The 22,228-nt window shown below is 42.4% G+C and overlaps 1 protein-coding gene across 8 annotated transcripts in view; it reads left to right on the forward strand.

Moving 5' to 3' along the window:
• The window catches only part of hdac4 (histone deacetylase 4), a 145,199-nt gene that overhangs the window by 116,734 nt on the left and 6,237 nt on the right, over positions 1-22,228 (forward strand). For all 8 annotated transcript variants that reach the window (XM_039817948.1, XM_039817949.1, XM_039817950.1 and 5 more), the window contains 8 exons: positions 1,130-1,237; positions 3,140-3,195; positions 3,585-3,672; positions 4,549-4,668; positions 4,826-4,923; positions 12,186-12,304; positions 13,062-13,195; positions 22,009-22,093. In XM_039817948.1, coding sequence (XP_039673882.1) covers positions 1,130-1,237; positions 3,140-3,195; positions 3,585-3,672; positions 4,549-4,668; positions 4,826-4,923; positions 12,186-12,304; positions 13,062-13,195; positions 22,009-22,093 — 808 coding nt within the window. The remainder of the gene's footprint in view (positions 1-1,129; positions 1,238-3,139; positions 3,196-3,584; positions 3,673-4,548; positions 4,669-4,825; positions 4,924-12,185; positions 12,305-13,061; positions 13,196-22,008; positions 22,094-22,228) is intronic.

Raw genomic sequence — 22,228 nt, forward strand, 5'->3', positions numbered from 1 at the left:
GGGCTGGCCCAGGGCCAGGCCAGCTCAGCGGCGTCTTTCTCCCGTCGCGTTCCGCTGTCTCTCCTACCTACACCGGCCCCGCACCCTGTCCCTTCTCCCCTTTCTACCTGCCTGCTCAGCACATGAGGAGAGAGCACAGAGGGGAGGGGCTGCTCCTCAGTCACACAACAGAAGAGAGAGGAGACTGTTTTGGGGCCACAGGAGAGAAATACCTTGCGTGCTCGCTGGACAATACTGGCGACTTTTTTTTCTTTTTTTTACAGAAAGTCGCTGTCTTTTCTACAGAAAGTCGCCAGATTTGCCGCTTGTCACTTTTGTGGAAAAAACTCGCTAAGGGGGTCTGAATAGTCGCTAAGTTGGCAACACTGCCCACACACACACGCCGCCTCGACGCACACACCAGCACACAAGTATAAACATCAGACCACTTACGTAGGCTACGGTGAAAGCTCCGAACTTCCTGTCGAAAGCATAGTGTTTGTGTTTAATCCAGGGTCTGACTTTTAATAAAAACTTAAGTTTGATACCAATATAGGTCTTACTGAAGGCATTTAATGGTCAAAATAGTATTAATAAATATTCGAATATATTCGAATATTAATATTAATAAACAAACGAACTCCGAATATGATTTTTGGGCAAAAGTCAAAGCCCTAGTATGCATGGATCAGAGTTTGCGTGAAGGACCGCACATTCTTCTGTCAAGTTCATTTTATAAATCACAACCTCTGCGTGGGAAGTGCTGTACGCACATTTTCAGCCCCGTTTTGTGCATACACCACGTTTATAAATGAGACCCCTGCTCCTTTGAGTGTGCTAAAAAAAAAACAACACAGTGCCTCACAGTGTCACTCTCTGTTGTTTTCTCTCAATGTCAGTGAAACTATTCCAGCAGTCCCTAAACAGTCACTTTTAAAGACTAACTTTGATGTGAAATGACACAAGCTAAATGTTTTCAAATGTCAACACAGTTTTGCAATCACTGTCACACTGAAGTACTGTAAACCACACCATCAAATGATGAAAAAGAAAAAGAAAAAATGGAAAACAGTGTGAAGTTGCATATTTTTTCTCCTTTTAAAAAATGTGATATAAACAACTCAATGCTGCATTGTGTTTGTGTTTGCAGGTGGACAGCGACACCATTTGGAATGAGGTCCATTCATCCAGTGCAGCTCGTCTGGCCGTCGGCTCGGTGGTGGAGCTCGTCTTCAAAGTAGCAACGGGAGAGCTGAAGGTTGGTTCTGATGCTTTGTTGAGTCAAATGAGCAGCAAAGTTGTTGTTGGCTTTATTTACAGGGACTGGACTGAATAATGGATGACGTGCGTTTGTCATCTGTGTGGCCTTGACATGTGGGTTTACATTTCTGTGTTTTCATTTAATAACCTTTGAGTTGGAGCCAACACGAAACAAAGCTCAGATGGATCCCACCAAAATAAATCCATGACGAGAACTTTTAAGGGTTTGATTTTAGTCTGCGTGTCAGGTTTGACTGCCTCTATGCACATAAGTGATTATGTAAATGTTCATTTGAGAATATTGCTAATGGATTAATTAAACCTTGTTACACCCAACACTATGAGTACATCAGCTCACAGTGCTGTACTATCCATCCACACCTCCAAACACCTCAAGAAAAGAGAAACCTCCTTCCAGAACCATCCATCCCAAAGTCTGGTTACCACCTCCCAGACAGACATCCCCACCCCCATCACGCTTTGCCCAACACCCAGCCAGCCTTCCTGTGTCTGTGGCGATGGCTGCTTACTGTTTGAACCCAGCAGGGTGGCCCGGCGCACGGCCACTGCAAATGCCAACAGACCCCGCTAACAGGCCTGTTTTATTGGCATTACACCACAGCCACCTGCAGAGCAGCCGTCACACGTAGCGTTAGCTTAGCACCAACATACCACAGACTAATGACATTCCTCTGAGAGACAGTAGCACGCCACGTTTTTGACTATATGTGCTGGCATTCAGTACCTCTTGCATGTGGGCACAATTACTATAAAAACGAATGGTCTGTTCTATAGAACGTTGTGTGATTGCTAATATCATGGCTTAATAGGAAAATAAAATGGACTACACATTCCAGGAGGAAAAACGCTGAACTTAACATAAACATGACGAATATGGACTTGCTTCAACTGGGGTTCAAGTTCACAGGCATTGACTTGCCCTCAGCTTAACCTGACCTTAACACATGCATACACATGTGTACACACACACACACACACACACACACACACACACACACACACACACACACACACACACACACACACACATGCTTACACACATACAGTACAGATGGTCCTCTGTGGATCCTCCACAGCCAAAATGACCAAATTCCACCTGCACCAACAACTCTCTGAGCTCCACAGAACGCTATAACTCTACTCCACACACACACACACACACACACACACACACACACACACACACACACACACACACACACACACACACACACACACACACACACACGTCTGTCACTCACTCCATCTGTTGCTTTCTATTTCTCTCCCTGTGTCTATTTTAATCCATTGTTATTGTTTCCTCTGCGTGGAGAAACAATCCACCTTCCCCTCGTCTCTCATCCACCTACGTACATATTGTATTATGCAGCCCGCTTTAACCGAGTGTCTTCAAACCAGCTGAGGCCGTTGTCTCTACAATAAACTCTCGGCTGGCTGCTAATCTACAGCAGCTGACTCAACATCATTAGTCCAGCTTGCCTCGCTCTACATCAGCCCGAACATCTATCTAATGTCCCCTCAAAGCAGTGGGAGCCCCAAAAACAGTTGCTGGGAGTCCCACAGGCCCCTGCCTTAACAAAGCTCCCCTTAACTGACCCGATGTAAGCATCTGTTTCTGTGTGTGGATATGCACACGCTTATGAATTTCTCTGCCTGTGAGAAGTTTGAAATATTGAACTAAGGCACGGTGACATTTTCTTTGAAGAATAATGGTGGCGAGAAGATTATGGTTTGGTATTGACGGACGCACAACGTAAGACCATGAGACTGAATTAATTTTGCTTTTGATTTGTGTTGTCATCCTCATCTGACCTCTCAGTCTCTCAAAGAGAAAGGACATGTATCATTAGATTGATTTTTGTTTTGTTTCCCCTGACAGAATGGTTTTGCTGTAGTTCGACCTCCTGGACACCACGCTGAGGAGAGCACGCCTATGTAAGTAAATTGGAAAATTGAGCAAGAGAAAGATCAGTTCTAGCCTCAGTCACAGCAACTTTATCAGACATTTCTCCATAACTTCATTATTCTGGTAAATTAATTTCCCTTCAGAACATACAATTCCCCGACATTTCCTACTCCTTCACTTCTTTTGAAAAGCTTTATTAGCCTCGTCCTTCTAGACAACTTGCATTCCATTTTGTAATATAGTATGCGCAAATATTAAAGCTTCTATTTAATTTCGCCCCAACATACATTAAACGTTGTACCTTAATGTCAGATATACTTTAATGTCATGACTGTATTTAAGTATAATATTGCTCAAGCTTGTAAATACGATGATTTCAGGAAGTTAATAGCACTGTCTTGTTACGGTCCACTTTCAGGGGCTTCTGTTATTTCAACTCAGTCGCCATAGCAGCCAAGCTGCTGCAGCAGAGACTCAATGTCAGTAAAATCCTCATCGTGGACTGGGTGAGTACCAAATACAGCGCAATGGTTTGCTTGCTACATAACCATCTATTTAGAGAATTCACACCTAAGTGCTGTTGTGGTGGCAGTTGAACATCTTATTTACATTGTGTGTTTTCATTAGGTTTTCTTTTTTCAGAAATGGGTAGGCAGGATATCTTGTAACATAGACCACAGAAACCCAGAAATATATACAGTATATGTGCCCATTAGACCACTGGGCCCAAAACAGTCAGCAACCTGTATAGTGTACTTGTTATGAGAGGAAGAAAAGGGCTTAAAATATCAGCTATTTAGGTCAGACACTGTCTCTCTTTTGAAAAAAAAAAAAAAAAGGACAAAGTAATTTTTAAGAAGGTATGACAAAGCCTCGGTCATGTCTAGGAGTCCCTGGCTGGTCATGGCCAATACCAAAAGCCTTTGAAGGGCTTTTTCATTTCCTCTCCGTCTGTCACAGGGGGATGTTCAGTGCAGCTAGCAAAGTCATTGTCATGCGACTCCAGCCAACAGGGACATTTTTAGGATCAGTGTATTAAAGCGTTCTTGGGATATAGCCAATGAGGTCATTTAATTGATGTTGTCTTGCTGGCAAAAGTAAAGAACTTTTGAAGTTGAGTTTTATTGAATCCTGCTGACCATCCCTCTTCAACATCACAGCGGACTGCAGCTGAGGTACAGACTTGACTGTCTGGCAGCATTGCAGTCTCTGAGTGTCATTCAGTTAGTCCTGGTGCAGGTGCAGGAGCTGGTTGTCCCGTCTCTGTGAAAGTCATTCCAAATCATTTGATGTCCTTTTGGTGACAGCTGTTATGTCTCCAGTGTTAATCACTCATTTCCCCCACACTCACACCACACTCCGCTGTGTTTCGATGTTTCCAGGATGTTCACCATGGTAATGGCACCCAGCAGGCCTTCTACTCAGACCCCAGTATCCTCTACCTGTCACTGCATCGCTACGATGATGGCAACTTCTTCCCTGGCAGTGGAGCACCTGACGAGGTGGGAAGAAACACCAGTCTGTCTCTCTGCCTGCCCACCCACCTGTCGCACAAAGTAACCGTGTGTGTGTGTGTGTGTGTGTGTGTGTGTGTGTGTGTGTGTGTGTGTGTGTGTGTGTGTGTGTGTGTGTGTGTGTGTGTGTGTGTGTGTGTTTTAGGTGGGGAGTGGAGCAGGTGAAGGCTTCAATGTGAACATGGCCTTTACTGGAGGACTGGAACCTCCCATGGGTGATGCAGACTACCTGGCTGCATTTAGGTAAGACACAATATGATCTGCAACTTTAGAGAGAGTTTGTGACTGAGTTGTCTTAGTATAGATTTAGTTATTTTGCAATGCTAAATATCTGCCCCGAAAGTGACTTAAAGGGAAGGCTCAGCAATGCATACTTTGACAAATGATCTATTGGGGGCTGTTGCGTAGGTAGGGAGTTGCAAGGCCCGATTTCTATTTGGTCCACTCTAGACTGGCACTGCTCCATCGGACTTTGTAATGAAACAAATGAGCAGAGTTTTATCATCATCAAATAGCAGTATAATAGCTGTTCCCCTTCACCCACTCTCTATCTGCCCCCTGCCTCAATAATGATCCCATTTGTTCTTGTTCCACCAAAAAAACACACACAAACACACAGTCACACGTAACAAAAACACACACGCTTGAAAGGCCTACAAGCATACAGACATGGAGTTACCACAGACGTCTTACGTCCCATGCACACCTCTGGTTCAAACAGCTGGTAAGGAGCAGGTCTGGATTGGTTCCAGCCCTCTTTGAAGATGAACCCGTGTATGCGACCGTGTGTCCATCTGGCCCGAGCCAAGCACACTAAACGGACAGGCCACAGTCTTCTCGCAGCTTTCCGCACGCAAGCACCCGGAAGCACACAGACCCCGTTAATGCAGCCCAGACCCCTCTGTGCTCTCACTCCCCCTCTCTTCACTTTTTATTGTTTCTTCCCCCTTCATCCTCCTCTTTCTACCCATGTGTGCATACACACCGATGAAAACCACATAATATACATATATCATACTACAGACATTATGTATAGTCACTGAAGCCAGCAGCCAGTGCAGTATGCCTCACACACAAGTTGGTATATTATTTCTCTCCATCTATATTGATGATTGAAAAACTAGCAACTGTGCACAGCATCTAATGAACAAGTTTACAGAACCTTCCATAATTAACAACCTCGGGTGAAGGGAGTGCAGCTCTCCAGAGGTATCAAAATTACTAGAAGAATTGCTGATACACTTCAGTATAGAAATTGATTTAAAAAAAAAACACATGGCCTACAATATGCTGTACTATTACTTGTAGCGTGAAATGGCTAAAATCAATGACTTGTCTAGCTGTGATGGGCGGGAATTCTATGATTCCATGGTATCGTATGGCTAAAAGATTGAGAAATATGTATATGTAAATATGTATAGAAATTAACTGAAAATGAAGATGTCTTTTTTTATTTGAAATATTATTCAGTTGTCTATTACAACACTACAATAAATTGGTAAAAACAACAACCACAGTACTTCGGTGTTGCAGATTTGCCTCATAAATTACAGTTAACACTTAACCGTTTATCATTAACTGGTATAAACTTGTTATTAATAAAACATTGATACTTAATGTTTTTAAAGGAGTACTCCAGGCATTTAGTATTGCACATCCATAAAGTTGGTTTACTCTCCAGAGACAGAATAAAAAAGCCTGGTCAAAATTGATGCAGTAGAGGCTGAGATATCCAGACTTTTAGTCCCCATGTGGATCACGCTACCAAAAACCTAGGATCCTGCAGTAATTATTGTAATGCAACTCAATAGCATCTTTCATTAGATACTTACTGCCTCCTAAATGTCCTCTTCTTTCAAACACCACACCTCCCAGTTTATGATGCACTAAATGCAGGCTTTTGGTTAAAAGGTTTAGGTCTTAAGCCCAAGATGAGATAACGCTGATGACATCGTCAGGTTTTTTGTTTTGTTTTTCTTCAAACTTTGGAGAGCCAGAGCCACGGAAAACATTACACAACTGTTTTCACAGGCTGTGTAGTACTCAATGTGATGACTACACTGAACGTCATATACAAAATAGGTGGAGTGACCCTTTAACTCTTATAAGGGCATTGTTGGAGATGCTCCATCTGTATTTGAGCTGATCAATGCATCTTTAAGTTAGTCAGTACCGCACTGTGCTTTAGTTAAACCAGGCCACTCTCTTAACACTAAACTGCTTTGTTATACAGAAGTTTTGATATCTTTGTTTGTTCGGGGGTGCATCCACCCACATGAGTAAACATGCATGTGGAGAGAGGCTTGTACTGTTTGCGTGTTCTGTTTATGTAATTGTAGGTTATTAAATCAGAATTATGAAGGAGGTCCAAAGATATAAAGTAAAAGAGAGTTTGGGTGTGTATCACCTCAGACCCTGTCTCTCACAAAAGTCAGCTCATAGATCTACCACACACACACACACACACACACACACACACACACACACACACACAACGTTACACTGTTACAGGTACTGCATGTGTATACAAATGCACATGCTGACCACAAGCTCATAGAAATGCAGAAGGCCCTGGCTTAAACTTACATGAAGGTGAATGAATATGCACAAAAACACAGAGAAACAGATGCACAAATGCTCACACATGCAGCTTTTGCATCAATGTGCTTACACATTTACAACCACATGCAGACGGACACATGTGCATGGACACCTGATGGACACAGAGCCTCTCTTTCTCTCTCTCTTTCAATCTCATTGTTTATCTGTGTGTTGTGGTCCTCTCCGTCCTCCCTCTTTGTCTTCGGGAGGGGATGCGTGCCTTGCAGCCGGCACCTTCCCATTCCTCCGCTGGCCTGTGCCACGTTGCATTTGCAGGGGATCAAGTCTGAGCCTCCAGAAAGCACAGAGAAAAAAGATAAGAAAATTGGCCCTAATGAAAACCAGAAGCACCGTCTTTCTCTCTCTCTCTCTCTCTCTCTTTCTCTCTCTCCCTCTCCTCATCCTCCTCTCACTCCCTCTTCTGCCATGAACTTGGAAAGAAGAGAGAGGAGGAGAATTAAACTTAATTCAAACCAGCTCTCCGCAGCGCCAGATGACAGGGCTTTGAAGTGTAAGTGTGCGTGTGTGAGTTTTTCGCTCTCTTATTCTCTCTCTCCTCTCTCGCGCTCCTCTACTTTTTTTTTTATGAACGGAGGGGGAAAGCCTTGAAGCTCTGCAGTTTAACCTTTTGTTTACTGGTTTGATGAGCACTGCTCCCTCTAAGGGACATAGTCTACATTCCTCACCTGGCCCTTTACTGAATGGGTGAGGTTGAATCTCTCCAATGTTAACAACTCATGGTTTGGATGCTTTCTGTCCCTATAATGCTTTACAGTCATTGAAACTGAAGGAATTAGCTGGTAATGATAATTATCTTTGGTAAATACTGGCAGTTTGACTAAAAACCTTTGCATAACAGAAACTCAACCTCAGATGAGTTTACACTATTTTTATTGAAGTGATATAACATATACAGTACCAGTCAAAGGTTTGGACAGACTTGGGCGGAACTTTTGACTAGTACTGTATTTTTGGCAGAAATAGAACTAGATAACTAGTTTATTCCAATGTCTATTAACAATTGAAACCTAAGGATTTGATAAATAAAAACATGTTTAGAAATAAACAATGTCTTATCTAAATGTCTTATCTCCACCTTGTGGTCCACCACCAAGGCCACATTTCAGCCCTTTGCCCTCCATGTTAGAAACCTGGAATACATTGGATTAGAAGGCATAATCACGATGTGGAAAAGGATAAATTAAGGACTACCGTAATTGCACAAAGATTAGGAGTCTCTAGAGAGGAGAGGAAGTTTTCCTTGGCTCAAAAAATTACCACTACGTCAAGACCTACTGCTGTATTAACCTGTGTGAGGACATTTGTGTGCACTTGAAAACATATTGGATGACAGTTGCCAAAACCTGAATGGACTCATAAGGATCAGAAGAGTAGTAATAAGTCAGAGCAGAGCAAATGGAAAAAAGCCCCATTGTGAGGTTTAGCTTGGTGAAGTTAGTAGTCTATAAAATACAGTCGATATCAACAGTGTTTGATGTGCAAAGGGAGATATGTTGTGTGTGTGCACAGAGGCGGTGATGGTGGCAGTAAGAATGACATGTCATGTGTCTGTGTTTGTCACAGATTAGTTAGATTCTTATCTAGATTATTGTCTGTCATCATAATCAGTGTATAATTTGGAAGTACTTTGGCAGAACTGAATTGCTGGAGTTTATTGACCAAACAACATTCCCACACACTCTCTCACGCGTGCAAACACAGACCCAACAATCCTCAGCTGATACTTTGACACATGCACCGGTTGCTAGGTAAACCAAACAATTCGTAAACAAAAGTTTACAATACATGCTTACCCAAGTAATTCCTCTCACAGTAAGATCTATCTGTGAGAGAGCCAGCAGTGGTTTACATTGCAACCTCTTCACTCAGGATGCCCCGTAGCTTACAGCTCAGTCGTAAACTCTTCCCTCCCATAATTAACAGAGAGGCTTTTTCATCTCCACATACAACGCCTCTGATTCACACCCAATTAGTCTTTGCTAAAACCGCTGGTTTCCCTTTATGCCAGTCTGCTAATTGATTACTGTCGGTTTTTATTTCCTTAAATATGGAAATTTTTCAAGGGGGTGGGGGATGGAACTGATGACACCAGCACTTTTCATCATCGTGACCAGAACTGTCTCTGTCTGTGTTCAAGGTTAGTAGAGAAAGGTGGGGGAGCTCTCAGTAGTTAAAAGTATCCTTGGCGGTCAAGGTTTCCCCCTGCGCTGCTGTGTGTCAGCCCACGTGCGCGCCTGTGGCCAGCTCCCTTTAGTGTGGGGTCTTTTATGGCCCAAATGTTATTGAGCCAAGGCTGTGTGTGTATGTGAGTTCTTGAGTTGGCTGAGACAGAGGTTGAAAACCTGTGACACATACGATAAAATCTTAAACTGGAGCTGAAAAAGTTTATTTCACATAATTGTCTTTTTTGTTTGTGTTGTTGACTTTGGTCTGATTAAAAGCTGATGAACTGTTGGTACAACAGAACTGGTACAACAAATCATGTTACTTTTTTTTTTTTTTTTTAAATGTGCACTTGTCATAATGCTGACATAATTTTCATCTACTTTTCATTCATGTCCTTACTCACTCAGTCTTGGTTAATGTTTTCTTTCTAGACTCCTCCCCCAGAGGTTTAAGGCCTGGCCCTCTTTCATTTTCTTGCTCTCTGTATCTTTCTCTTTTTTTTTGCTCCTTCCTATTCCTATATCTTCTTTACATGACGTTTTCCTCTGAAAACACACGCTAACACACAGTAACGCATGCACTCTGTGTATTCTTTCTGTCTGGTACTACCAAAAAGCTTCTAATACTACCTACCGCCTCTCCCTCAGACAGCTGTGTGTACGTATGGGTGTTGTGTTGTGGTGGGGGGGGTGTGGTGTGCGCAGTTGAAGGTTATAATTTGGTGGTGAACAAGAGCTGGAAAAACCGGTGGCCTCTAAAGTTCAGGGCACGCTGCTCACCCACAGCCTGCAAACCAGCACCATGTTTCTGAGGTTGGCAAAGTACAGAGGACCTACGGCGGAACCCTGTGGTACTCCGTCACTCGCAGACCTCACAAAAACACTACTCGCCCAAATATCCTAGACCCCCAGAACATTCTTGTGTAGACTCTAAGCAAATCCGAGAGAACCACATTCGGGAAGTCTATAACTATTTATGAAGTTAGTGAGACATCCTTAATCATACTAAACCAGATTACTATGACACGTTATACTTTCATACAAAGTCGAATAAACCTCGCGGGAAACCCTAGTTCAGTGATCAGACATTTCTAATAATTCATAATTTACAGATACCCTTACCAGATACAGAAAAAACTTTCTTAGTTATTTCATTAACTGTTTAATTGTTTTTTCTTTAAGCAGTGTTTAAATTACCTGGATTATAAGTGGATTAATTTCTTTAATTAACAAATGAAGCTGATAAATTCAAACTAGTCTAATCTTATGTGTTCTCTAATCTTATCTTTCTGTGCAAAACACACATACTGTTTGGCGTTTTTTTTTTCTAACAGGGTGACTATATAAACCGGACTGGATTTTCCAGCCACAACCTGCAGTGAATCATTACACAGTACCCCACTGATGATTGGATTTATGGGCATTACACATTACACACAAGCACTCCCTCCCTACCAGCTGTGTGTAAGAGGAAGGTTGAACACAAACAGCCCTTGTTGACCACACCCATCCAGTGTTAGAATTATCCTGCATACTTAACACACAAACACACGCATGCAATTACATGTGTCCTTCTGTTTTTCCTTTTTATATAAGGATGTTGTAGTGTATCACAGCCTCTAAATTTCCTAAACTTTCCACTTCAGAAAGTGTATGCTGTAATTTTCTCTGCCACACACATACAGTACATACAAACTCATTAGGTGGATGTTTGCTTTGAAAGGGAAAGAAAAGTCATAAAATAATTCAAAAATACAGCAACTGATATACAGCTATAATGACATGTAGCATATCAGGCTAGTTACACCAAATACCACAATCATCATCAGGAGGACAGTAAGCATACTAAAGGCATATCTCCATGTTCATATTTTAATAGTAGAGCCACTATGTATTTAGCTTGCCTGCAGCAAGTCGGTTATTCTTCTTATTTCACAATTTTCTGATTATTTGGCCAAAAACAGAAATGGTGTTAAATATTTTAAGGTAAGGTGTAGCCTTATCAGAATATGGGACTATGGTTGAAAGTTTACATATACAGTTGCCCTCAGTGCTCAACTTATTTTATCTCTTGATTCTCTCTATATGTTTAGCTTTGAACTTCACATCCTTTCACACCGTTGCATGTAATGGAAATATGGTAGAAATACAATTGTATAACTGTTTATATTCACACAATTGGTATCTTGAAATCATGAAAACTTGGCTCATCAGGCTCTGTGATTTTGATTGTACTTTTGAGCGAGTTGAGGATTGGCTTCTTATCTCGGAATATATTCTATTTCATTTATGTTGGAGCAGTTTATGTTTGGTTGTAGCCCAGTTATCCTGTCATTCAACCAGATGTCAGTCTTGCAGCTTCAAAAGTATCTGTTAATAAAATGCAGCATGACTTTTTGATAGGCCTTCTTCAAAAAGAGCAAGTTGGGAGGGAGACTGCCCCTCAAGCCAGCAGGATAAGATTTAACCCCACTTATCACCAAGCTTTCAATGCTTTTCAATTTTAGTGTTTTTGAGACAGTAAATCTCTGCTGTCTGGCCTTCCTGCAGGAGGGCAGCCAACGAAAACCCAAATGCATGCATGCACTTGTTTTCAAACAAAGTGTTCTATATACAGTAAAGCCACAATTCCTGGTTAGAGATAGGAGGCTTATACAACATCTCTTATACAGTCTCCACCATAAATACATTATTTTGTTGTGACGTTGTTTTTCCTAGGACGGTGGTTATGCCTATTGCCAACGAGTTTGCCCCAGACGTGGTTCTGGTATCTTCAGGCTTTGATGTGGTCGACGGACATGCTCCACCCCTGGGAGGATACAAACTGACAGCCAAATGTAAGTGCTGACCACAGCTACCCAGTTATTCATTCTCTGTTTTCTAAGCCATAGATAAACTTTCTCTAGGAACTTTTAATGATGCATTCACATTTTAACGCATGCCCTCCACAGTCTCACTCATGTCGTTCATATTCCCTGCCCTTACAATGCAACACAATAGAGCAGGAAAGACTGACAGACGCACACACAGGTAAACACACGCCTTTGTGTTTATTTTGTGCCTCTGACTTGCGTATTCAGGTCGAGACCTTGGCATGCCAGCAAAGAGCTTTTCTAAAACCATCCTGCAGATCTCAAATAAGAGCAGGGGTCTTGGTTGTTAAGGGGGTGACATGGGTGGTTAGAGAGGATTGCAAGAAGAGGGGATATGGGTAGAATTTAGGGGAGAAGAAAGTTTGGCTGAATGCATATGTTAAAACTCCCCTCCTCCTGAGCGAGAGAAAAAGATCAAAGACTGTGTCCGAGCCTATACGCAAAGCCACATTTATTAAAATTAAACCTGGCTCATATTATGGCTTGTTTTTTGGCCCCTAGTAAATCCACAGTGCACTCTCTTCCTCTCTCTGATACAGTCACCCCTTTTCTCATCCATGCTTAAAACCCCCTTTTTGTCTCTTATTTTCTTTGCTCAATATCCAAAAAGGAAGTTAGAGCTTGAACAGCAGTGCTCCCCAGTCTCATTCTTTTTCTCCTGCTCTCTCTCTTACCCTCTCTTTCTCTGCCCTCTCTTTGCTGTCATTTCCTGTGTGTCCAGGCTTTGGCTACCTGACCAGGCAGCTGATGGGTCTGGCAGGCGGTCGGTTGGTGCTTGCCCTGGAGGGGGGTCACGACCTCACAGCTATATGTGATGCCTCGGAAGCCTGCGTCTCTGCTCTGCTTGGCAATGAGGTAAGATGAGAGCCAAGAGGAGGAGGGATACATTACTATCAAAATAACCTTGAGCAAGGCACTAAGACTCGCCTAATACATTTTGGAATTGTGGACTAAATCTATGGCTGGTGTGAGATTAAATAGGGACTGAGGTTTACCATAGGAGCTACAACACACGCCCCATATAGAAAGTGTGAACTGGTTAGTCCCTGCTGCATAAATTGGCATCACTGTAATGTTGGATTTTTCCCTGAGACTGTATATTCTATTTATTGTAGGTTTATATTCATGCCAGCAATATGGTATGCATAACAGCTATGCTAATTTAGAAGTATGTTCTAATAAATGCATTAATGAGCTTTATTAACTGCCACATTAGTTTAGTTTTTACGTTTAATTGCGTTGAAATGAACAAGCCGATGAAGAGCATCTGGATTATTTGTGTTATCAGCATGACATTTTCAGATTGCAGTTGGACTCGACTTTTCAATTTTTTTATTGCTGGCTACATTTCTGGAAGCAAGTAATTTTGCCTGAGTTTTGAAAGTCAACATGCTACAAATAAGTGAGCTTGAAATTCTAATAACATATTTTTCAGATTCCTTCTTAAACTAGAAAACTCCACCACTGGACTTGAATATTCTCTTCTCAGGCACTCACATGAATGCTGAATCAATTTTCTTTTTTTCAAACACTTGGGCAAGGATGGCAACAAGACTGACTTTAATGCCAAACACAATAAAGGTGCAGGATATTTATTTGATGGCCCTGTTACATCGATATATTAAGTAAAAGATACAGGACGAGCTTGCTTGAAGTGGAAATCTCTGACTACAGTACTCTTTTATCTGGGCCATAAACCATCTTCTCTCCATGTTCTCCTACACTCTGTCTACCACTCAGAGAGGAAGTCATCCCTACACACCACACACACACACACACACACACACACACACACACACACACACACACGCTACACATAGACAGACACACGCACAAACACGTCAGAGGGAGAGGGTTTCCAGGCAGAAGGTTAATTATGGGAGTGTGTAGGTTGGGCCGTGGAACTGAACAAACATCGGCGCTCTGTGATTCATGGCGCACAACAGAATAGCAACTCCTCAAAGCCGCCCACTCTTTTCTTCCAGCTAATGGAGAGGCTGGAGTGCTTTTTTGGACAGGCTGCTCAGTCTCCTTTTCTCCCCCCAGATAATGTGTCCAAGATCTCTCAGTGCTTTTATTTTTTAAGGACTACTGAATTGTGGTACAGAATGGAGATTATAGAGCTTTAGGGGAAGAGAAGAGGGTGTGACTGTCGGTTTGTTTGTGTAGAAGAATCTGTGCATACAAGCACACTTGTGTCTCTGAAGTCCCTGAGTACTCTGTTGCTGTTTTATTCACAATCCATTTCATTACTAATGAACAGGACAAAAATATACATTTGCTTTAAGGCATACAACCAGAGAGAAGTGAGATGGCTTTTGAGCTTAAACCTTGCAGTTATTTTTATTTCCTTGAATATTGTGTTGTGTTGTTATACAGTGGCTTGAGTGATTGGATCTCTCTGCATCTTCAGTGTGTTTTGTATGCATTCACAACTGTATGTATGGGTTTTTTAGTGTCTCAGAAAAGTGGTCAGTCAGTGGGGTGTTTCAATTCAACTCAGTTCACTTTTCAAGTCAATTCAATGTGAATGGTGGATGCAAAATGTTTGAGCGGTGCACACACCTTAAAGCCTTTTTTCAAATATACTCCTTACATAATGATGAAGTACATTGCTATTCTACTTGGCAATAATATGCCCTTATTTATTAAGTGAAGTTCATTAACATCAACCGAGCCAAGTAATCACCACACGTAACGAGTGGATATCCAGACAGACACTCTTGCGATAACTTTATTTACTTTGAAAAACCGACCACCAGTATTGTTGCAGGCCGAGCCACCAGCACACCCTGAGTGTTGGTTCCAATGGAATGGCTAGTGTATTTCAATTCAACACAATTTTATTTATAGTATCAAATCATAACATAAGTTATTCGAGACACTTTACAGATAGAGTATCTACAATCATTTACAAAGCCCCAACAATTCCACCTGAAAGCCATTATCATCTGCCCAGTGAGACATTCAGAACAGTTATAATGCATTATACTAATGCATTTGGATCTACACTTCTCATTAGGTATATGCAGTACCTTACTGTGCATACAGTGAGGCTGATTGTTTGACTGCATATATAGTCATCATAATATGGTGTACTAAGGAATTGGTGTGGAAACATAAAATACATTCAGTGGCAAAATGTCCTTGGACAGTTAAAGATTGTTGCCATTGTCAGTTTGTTTTTATATGGACTAACATCAGTGCTCATAAAGATCATGCTACACAAATTCAGAAGTAAGCATTCACACTTAAGTTGTATAGATAGAATAAAACAATAGTTGTTTTCAGTTGAATTTATCCAATTGTAGAAAATGTTTTCATTTTAGTCTTCATTTTAAAACTAACCAAGTCTGTATGACTAAAGGTTATCGATTGGATATCTAAATGTTTAGCTCTGTATCTGCCTTGTTGAAGGTGATATCTGTGCATTCCTCGGCCTCTTGTTCCAGCCCTGCACACAGCTGGAGCTATAAATGAGTTCTTGGAATTGTTAAAAAAAACAAAAAAAAAAACATGGCATTGTTCCATGTGGATCTTGGAGTCAGAGCAAAACAAACAACAATAACACAGGATCATTTTAATAAAACTCGGTCACTGCGACTAAACAGTCCACCGTGTTGTGGAACATGAAGACACTGATCACAGCAGACAGATGAACCATGCAGGAACTTAAAAGTGACACTAGACAAACTGGGGTTTAGGTGGAACATGCGACAATGTTATTAACCCTTTCTTCCCATGTTTCTTCCTAAGAGGAAAGCAGCGCTGCTACGTGCAAAACCTGTCAAAGAAAATGAATAGCTCTGCTGGAGTATGGTTTTGCATAAGACAGGAAACTAGAGGCTTAATCTAATAACTATTCTGTGTTTACCTGCACTGTGCCCACCAATGACTCACAGTTACACAGAGTAACACTGCCATTACAGCTGGTAAGGATTCAGGAATCCAAGGACACTTCAGCAGGGCGGATGCTTTTAGCTGTCACGTAGGTTTTTACTCGGGACTTTCAGTTTGAAGGACGCTCTCGTTACTCACAGCACCGCCCTGCTGCAAAAATAATGAATTGGATCAGTGGGTTTGCTTCTTGGGTTTCAGCAGCCTGCAGAGCACCGGCCTCAGCAGGGGTTTGGAGGAGGTCACTGGATGGGTGCCATAGGGAGCTGAAAATTCGAAAAATAGGCAGGAGGCAGGGAGCGTAAATTGCCTCAGCCCTGCAGGACACCACTCTCACCCGAGCACCCGGGGCCCCCTCGCTGGTACACATCTGAAAGTGGTTACCCTCACACCTCTTCCAGCAGGGTCAGCCTGGGCCCAGGGATCATATAATAAAGGGAAATGGACATAATTTCCCTTCCCATCATTTGAAGTAGAAAGGGATGAAACTATTGTTACAAAGCAGCTGCACAGAGAACGGTACCTATGCAGGTCTTTAAAGTCTGGAAAAGGTATGGAATTAATTTTTATCATATAGAGTTGTTTTTTTTAACTTTGAGAATTGTCATTATCATTGATCCCTGATATGCATAATTTTAGAGGAAAAACGTTATTTTTGTTCAGAAGTACAATTTTTAGTATACAACATGCTTCATATTGAACATGAACCATAGTCTGTAGTAACATTCTGGAAAACCATCTACCTATTTTAATTAAACCCGTACTGTATACAAGTCACAACTATGAGGTTTCAGCTTTTACTCTGGGAAACCTTGAATAGAATCATTGAAAGGTATCATGAATCAGTATCAGAGTTGTAAAGCAGGCCTCTTTAGCAGAAGATGGCTTTGATAAAGTGATGAACAACACAAATGTAGAATGTTGTTGACTTGAAGTACAGACATAGAGTTCTCATGACTTGCACCCCTTGGCTTTTTGGCAGCGAAGTGATGTCAGCTGTTTGAACAAAGGCAGATCATTCAGTTGTCTGGAGCTTTGATAACTGATAGCAAAGAAAAAAAATAGATGCTAAAATGTCCCTGATCAGATCAAAATAGCAGGAAGCAAGTGTTTTTATCATAATCTCAGCAAAGGTCTCTGTAATGGACTTGGAATGTAGCTGGAAAACGTCAGTGAGGGATTGAGCTGGAGGGAGATAAAAGGCCTGGCGTTTTTTCGTATTTTCTTTTTTTTCGTGTTTTATTTGCTGACAAAGTTCGGCAATGGCCTCAAATGGCAAATGGAATCAGAATAAGAAACAGAGGGCTTGATTAAATGTAAGGCCTAAGCGGGCGGTGTAGCCTCACCAACCTGTGTGTGCGTGTGTGTGCACGTGTGTGTGTGTGTGTGTGTGTGTGTGTGTGTGTGTGTGTGTGTGTGTGTGTGTGTGTGTGTGTGTGTGTGTGTGCGTGTGTGTGTGTGTGTGTGTGTGCGTGCGTGTGTGTGTGTGTGTGTGTGTGTGTGTTTGTGTGTGTGTGTGCGTGTGTTTTGGCTGACTGTGAATGGAGCAAATGAGTAGGCTCCGGCATGGGACCACAGCTGGATTAGCTGGTCAGCTGTGCTTTTGTTTATAAAGCGCCAAACTGCCTGGGTTTGTATTGTCTGGAAGTGTCAAGAATCCAAGATGTCACCATAATGGCAGCATATATTGTAGCTTAAACCATATATATTTGTTGAATGATGCTGTATATGCCAATAAGTCTTGCTGTTTGTTCTATTAGTTTGGACTGACAGATGATTTGCTATATTATACAAGTTCAAGTTTAAAATTGAATTTAGAATTGACATAATGCTGTAATGCTGACTGTATCTGTAAGAGGCAGGTTTTGGCAGCCTTCCCACTGGTGCCAAAACATCCTACAGGTATTCATTATACCCTCTTCACCTCCTGTGGAGCTTGTACTTCCAGTGTTTTACTGCTTGCTAGTGTGAGAAATATGTCTGTGCTTTTATTGGCAGGTTAGGACAAGCTTTGCCTTAATGAGCATTAGGTTTCCTTTGAAAGCAGCTCAAATTAGCTGGGGAAGAGAGGGATGGAACTTGCTGAATGGACTTTACAGGCTCTTTTATTCACCCCCACCGCTGTAGTGCGTAATCGTGAAGTCGTTTTTAGTTAAATAGCTCATGAATGATGCATTGGCAACTACACTAGTCAACTCTGAACTCGGGACTAATTGATGATTGCTCGCAAACAGATGTTGGCCCAGTTCGAACCACGGTTGTTAGCAATTATTTGATAAACAACAGGCTAATATGTTAATTGTTACCAGCTGTCAATGAGGTTACTCTGTGTGTTTACACTTCAGTTACAGTAAGACGCTCGACTTCACCTGTCCCCCCCTAGGGCCTGGCTATTCACCGCCACCCCTGACTACAAGGCAAACCTACACCCCTTTCCCGAAAGGTCACCTGCTTTTCACAATGCACATCATTACCTTGTTCAGTTAGCATAACATAATCAACCGGTTTTAGTGACTGCCAACATATGCACATGGACACAACAGTAAACAATGGGTGCCTTGTGCACTTTTCTTTCGCTGAACAAGTGGATTTCCTCCTCTTCCCACTGTTTTGGTTTCTGCCTCCCTCAGGAATATTTTTACCGGGGCACATTCCTCACTCTCGGCTCAAGGCTTTCCATATTTGCCAAAAGCTGGTGCGTTGGACGAATGTGTCACACGCAGAGAAAAAGACTTCCTCAGTAATCAGTCAACACGGTGGCAGCCAACCATCCTTAAAGGCCATTTCTCTCTCCATCTCTCTCAAATACTACAGCACATCTGATGGTATGAAGATGCAAACGTCCAGGCACAGCCAGGACCACAAACTCAAATAAACAGAAATGTCGCTATGGATGACGTGGCAGACAAATGCGTGCTGGTATATAGTGAACATGCATGTCCGTGTGTGTGTGTGTGTGTGTGTGTGTGTGCGCGCGCATATGTGTTTGTCATACCTGCCAGGTGGGGGCCCCTGGAGTACCCTGACAAGAGCCATTAAAGTTTATAAGCGTGAGGCCCAGCTGTCAATCAAGCAGACAGGCTGCCCCCATTCAACCCCGCTCTGAAGGAAACCCCACCAAACCCCAGAGAACCCCTGACCCTGCTCTGACAGGGAGCTGGGTTAGTATGGGCTGGGACTGGCTAGGGTTATGGTGAAAAGTAAACGCCTGTTGCCTGAAGGTTTGAGAAGTTTTGACTGAAAGATTGATGGTTTGAGTCCCCAGAGTGGCTGGGAAATTTTAGGACGGGAGTGATGAATAAGTACTGCTGTCTCCTCCTCCAGCCACAATCAAAGTAACGTGGCCGGGCTGAACCTCTTAAGTTTTCTAGAAGATGATCTCCATAGCTGACATCTCTGGGCAGCTCCCAGGTGAGTGTAGCTCTTTGATTAGGTAACTGGACCAAACATATGTTTAAAAGAACTGGGGCCACTCCTTCACTATCGCGACGTAAAAAGTAGAACTACCATTCACTTGAGAAAGTAATCTATCTGGAGTGTATACCTGCAGGTATTTACTTGGTCAACATCTTCTGGAAGCTGTTGCTGGACCTTGCCTTTTGTTTTTTTGCCATGAGCCTCTGTAATATTGTCAGTCCAAACGCAGCAGAACACTCAAAAATCCCTCTGGTTATTATCAGAGTTGAAATGGACAGTTTCCATGTGTGCTTCCAGTGGTTTATAGGAAAAGTGGATCATACAATACAAAGAAAGTGCTTTGTCATTTGATATAAACGGAATGCTTAATCCAATAGCAACAGACTAATGGCTACCAGACCAGTGTCTTCAGAGCTGAATATCATACTACCTGAAGTTATCTGACCTGTCTTGTTGTAAATCCCACATGTTATAGCAAGAATGCTTATTGTGTGTGCCAACCTGCCCCTTTTATGTTAATAGAACAGTAGTCTATATCCACCATAGGTATAGAACAATGATATCCACGACGTTCCACTTCCAGGATTGTTCAGGTTCCGTCGGAAATTCCGCTGGAAAATCCTCCGGAAGCGGAAGGTACCGGACATCCGGCCAAAATGCAACGCATTCGCTGAAAATGTCGCTGGATGCCTTGCATTTCAGCCGGATGTCCGGTACCTTCCGCTTTCTTTGTGTTGTAATTTTAAACTCCGGTGGATTTATGAGGACTATGGTTAAGCTAGCTAGACTATCTGTCCAATCTGAGTTTTCTGTTGCACGACTAAAACAACCATTGAACGTACACATGTTAAAGAAATGCCAATAAACCAGAGCATGTTTTTCTCTCATCCCAGAATGCTGTGTGGACTCGCAAGACCCTCCTCCGCAGCGCCTTGGACGAAGGTCTGGCAATGCGAGACTAATAGAACAGCAGTTGAGGGCTGATTGTAACTGTTGCAATGTGAAAAAATAAGCTTGGGATTGAGCGATTGCATGGATAAACTGTAGAGGGGTTTATGTACAGTCACAAAACAAGCTCTGTCTGTTGCCTGTCATGTCTTTCTAGCAAACGAGGCAATTAAGCCACTCGACGGACGCTTTTGTCAGTTGCTCTGGATGAGTGTCAGCCAAAGAGCAAATAACCCAATGTAAATAGATGTGTGTCCGTCCTCACGCACCTCTGTCCATTCCTGTGTGCATTATGTAGCCTGTCGTGCCACAGCCGGATTAAAGTATCCCTCTCCCCAGACTGCCTCTTCCCTCGGCCCCCACTGACCCCTCCCACACACTATTTGTTTTAATTAAAAGAAAACTTCCAGCCTTGGCCAAGCGAGACCAACCAACGATGACTTTTTCCTTTTCTCTCTGCCATTCTACTCCCAAAACTCTGGCCAAACCTTTTTTTTTTCTCTCTCTCTCTATGTCTCTCTTTACATGTTTCTCAGTTGGTCCTTTATTCCATTGGGGTTATGATTGAGCAGAAAAGGGATGCTTGTCGTCTGTGCTGGAATGTAGAGCTGAATGGGCCCATTTGACAAAATGGGATGAGAAAGTGTTGTATGTGAAGTCGGCCAAAAGGGGAAATTGAATCATTCCGGGTTGGGAAGGCACATTGGGGAATAGTCCTGTTTCCTCTGAGTTGTGGCTTGGAGAGTTTCATAGGCTTAGCCGTGCTCCCTGAGGTGTGTATGTGTTTGAGCGTGTGCATGAGTATGCATGCATGTATGTGTTTGTGTGAAGGAGGTTTCCATGTGTACAGTATGCATCTGTGCACGCTAGTATGTGTCCTTAGAGTGGGACACGGTACAAAGCACACATTGTAGTTTGTGTCAAAGAGTAGCAAAGCTCTCTGTGAGTGGGAGGAGGTGTGCATCTGCAGCCCTATTTTTTATTGTGTCAGCAGCTCGAGCTTGTTCCCCACCTCTTGGAGTGATTCAACACCTGGCTGTGGTCCACATTCAAAAGTGATCCTTTAAACCAGGAGGGGACCACATTAGTTCAAGTGAGGTTTCTGCCGTGATTTGGAGCGTTTCTGAACACCTGTCAGTCACATTCATAAAAATACAACCGGCCATTATACTCACTATATCGAAAAGAAATGCCACGAGATATTTAATGTACTTAGCCGATGTTCCCAGTGGGCATAGGTTCAGTGCCAAGTTGTCTGCCCTGCAGCGGTTTCATTTCAGCGTGAGTGTCTTAAATAATCTTAAAGACGTGGCTACAGCTGAGACTGTAAACCATTTTTGTTAGAAAAAGTTAAGCAGGAAATTTGTTGACAAGTCTTTTTCATTTTCTTTTTTTCTTTTTTCCAGTTGGACCCCATTCCGGACGAGGTGGTGCAGCAGAGACCGAATGCCAACGCTGTCCACTCTATGGAGAAAGTTCTTGAAATACAAAGTGAGTAGAATATTTATATATAGGCATAACATGCATCAGCCCCTACGTGATTGTGTTTTTAATGTATCTTACTGAATGATATTTGGTGTAGGTTTTAGTTCAACTATGTTTATATATTGAGCATCTGTAGATGTT

Source organism: Perca fluviatilis, chromosome 12, assembly GCF_010015445.1.
Source record: "Perca fluviatilis chromosome 12, GENO_Pfluv_1.0, whole genome shotgun sequence".
Taxonomy (NCBI): Eukaryota; Metazoa; Chordata; class Actinopteri; order Perciformes; family Percidae; genus Perca; species Perca fluviatilis.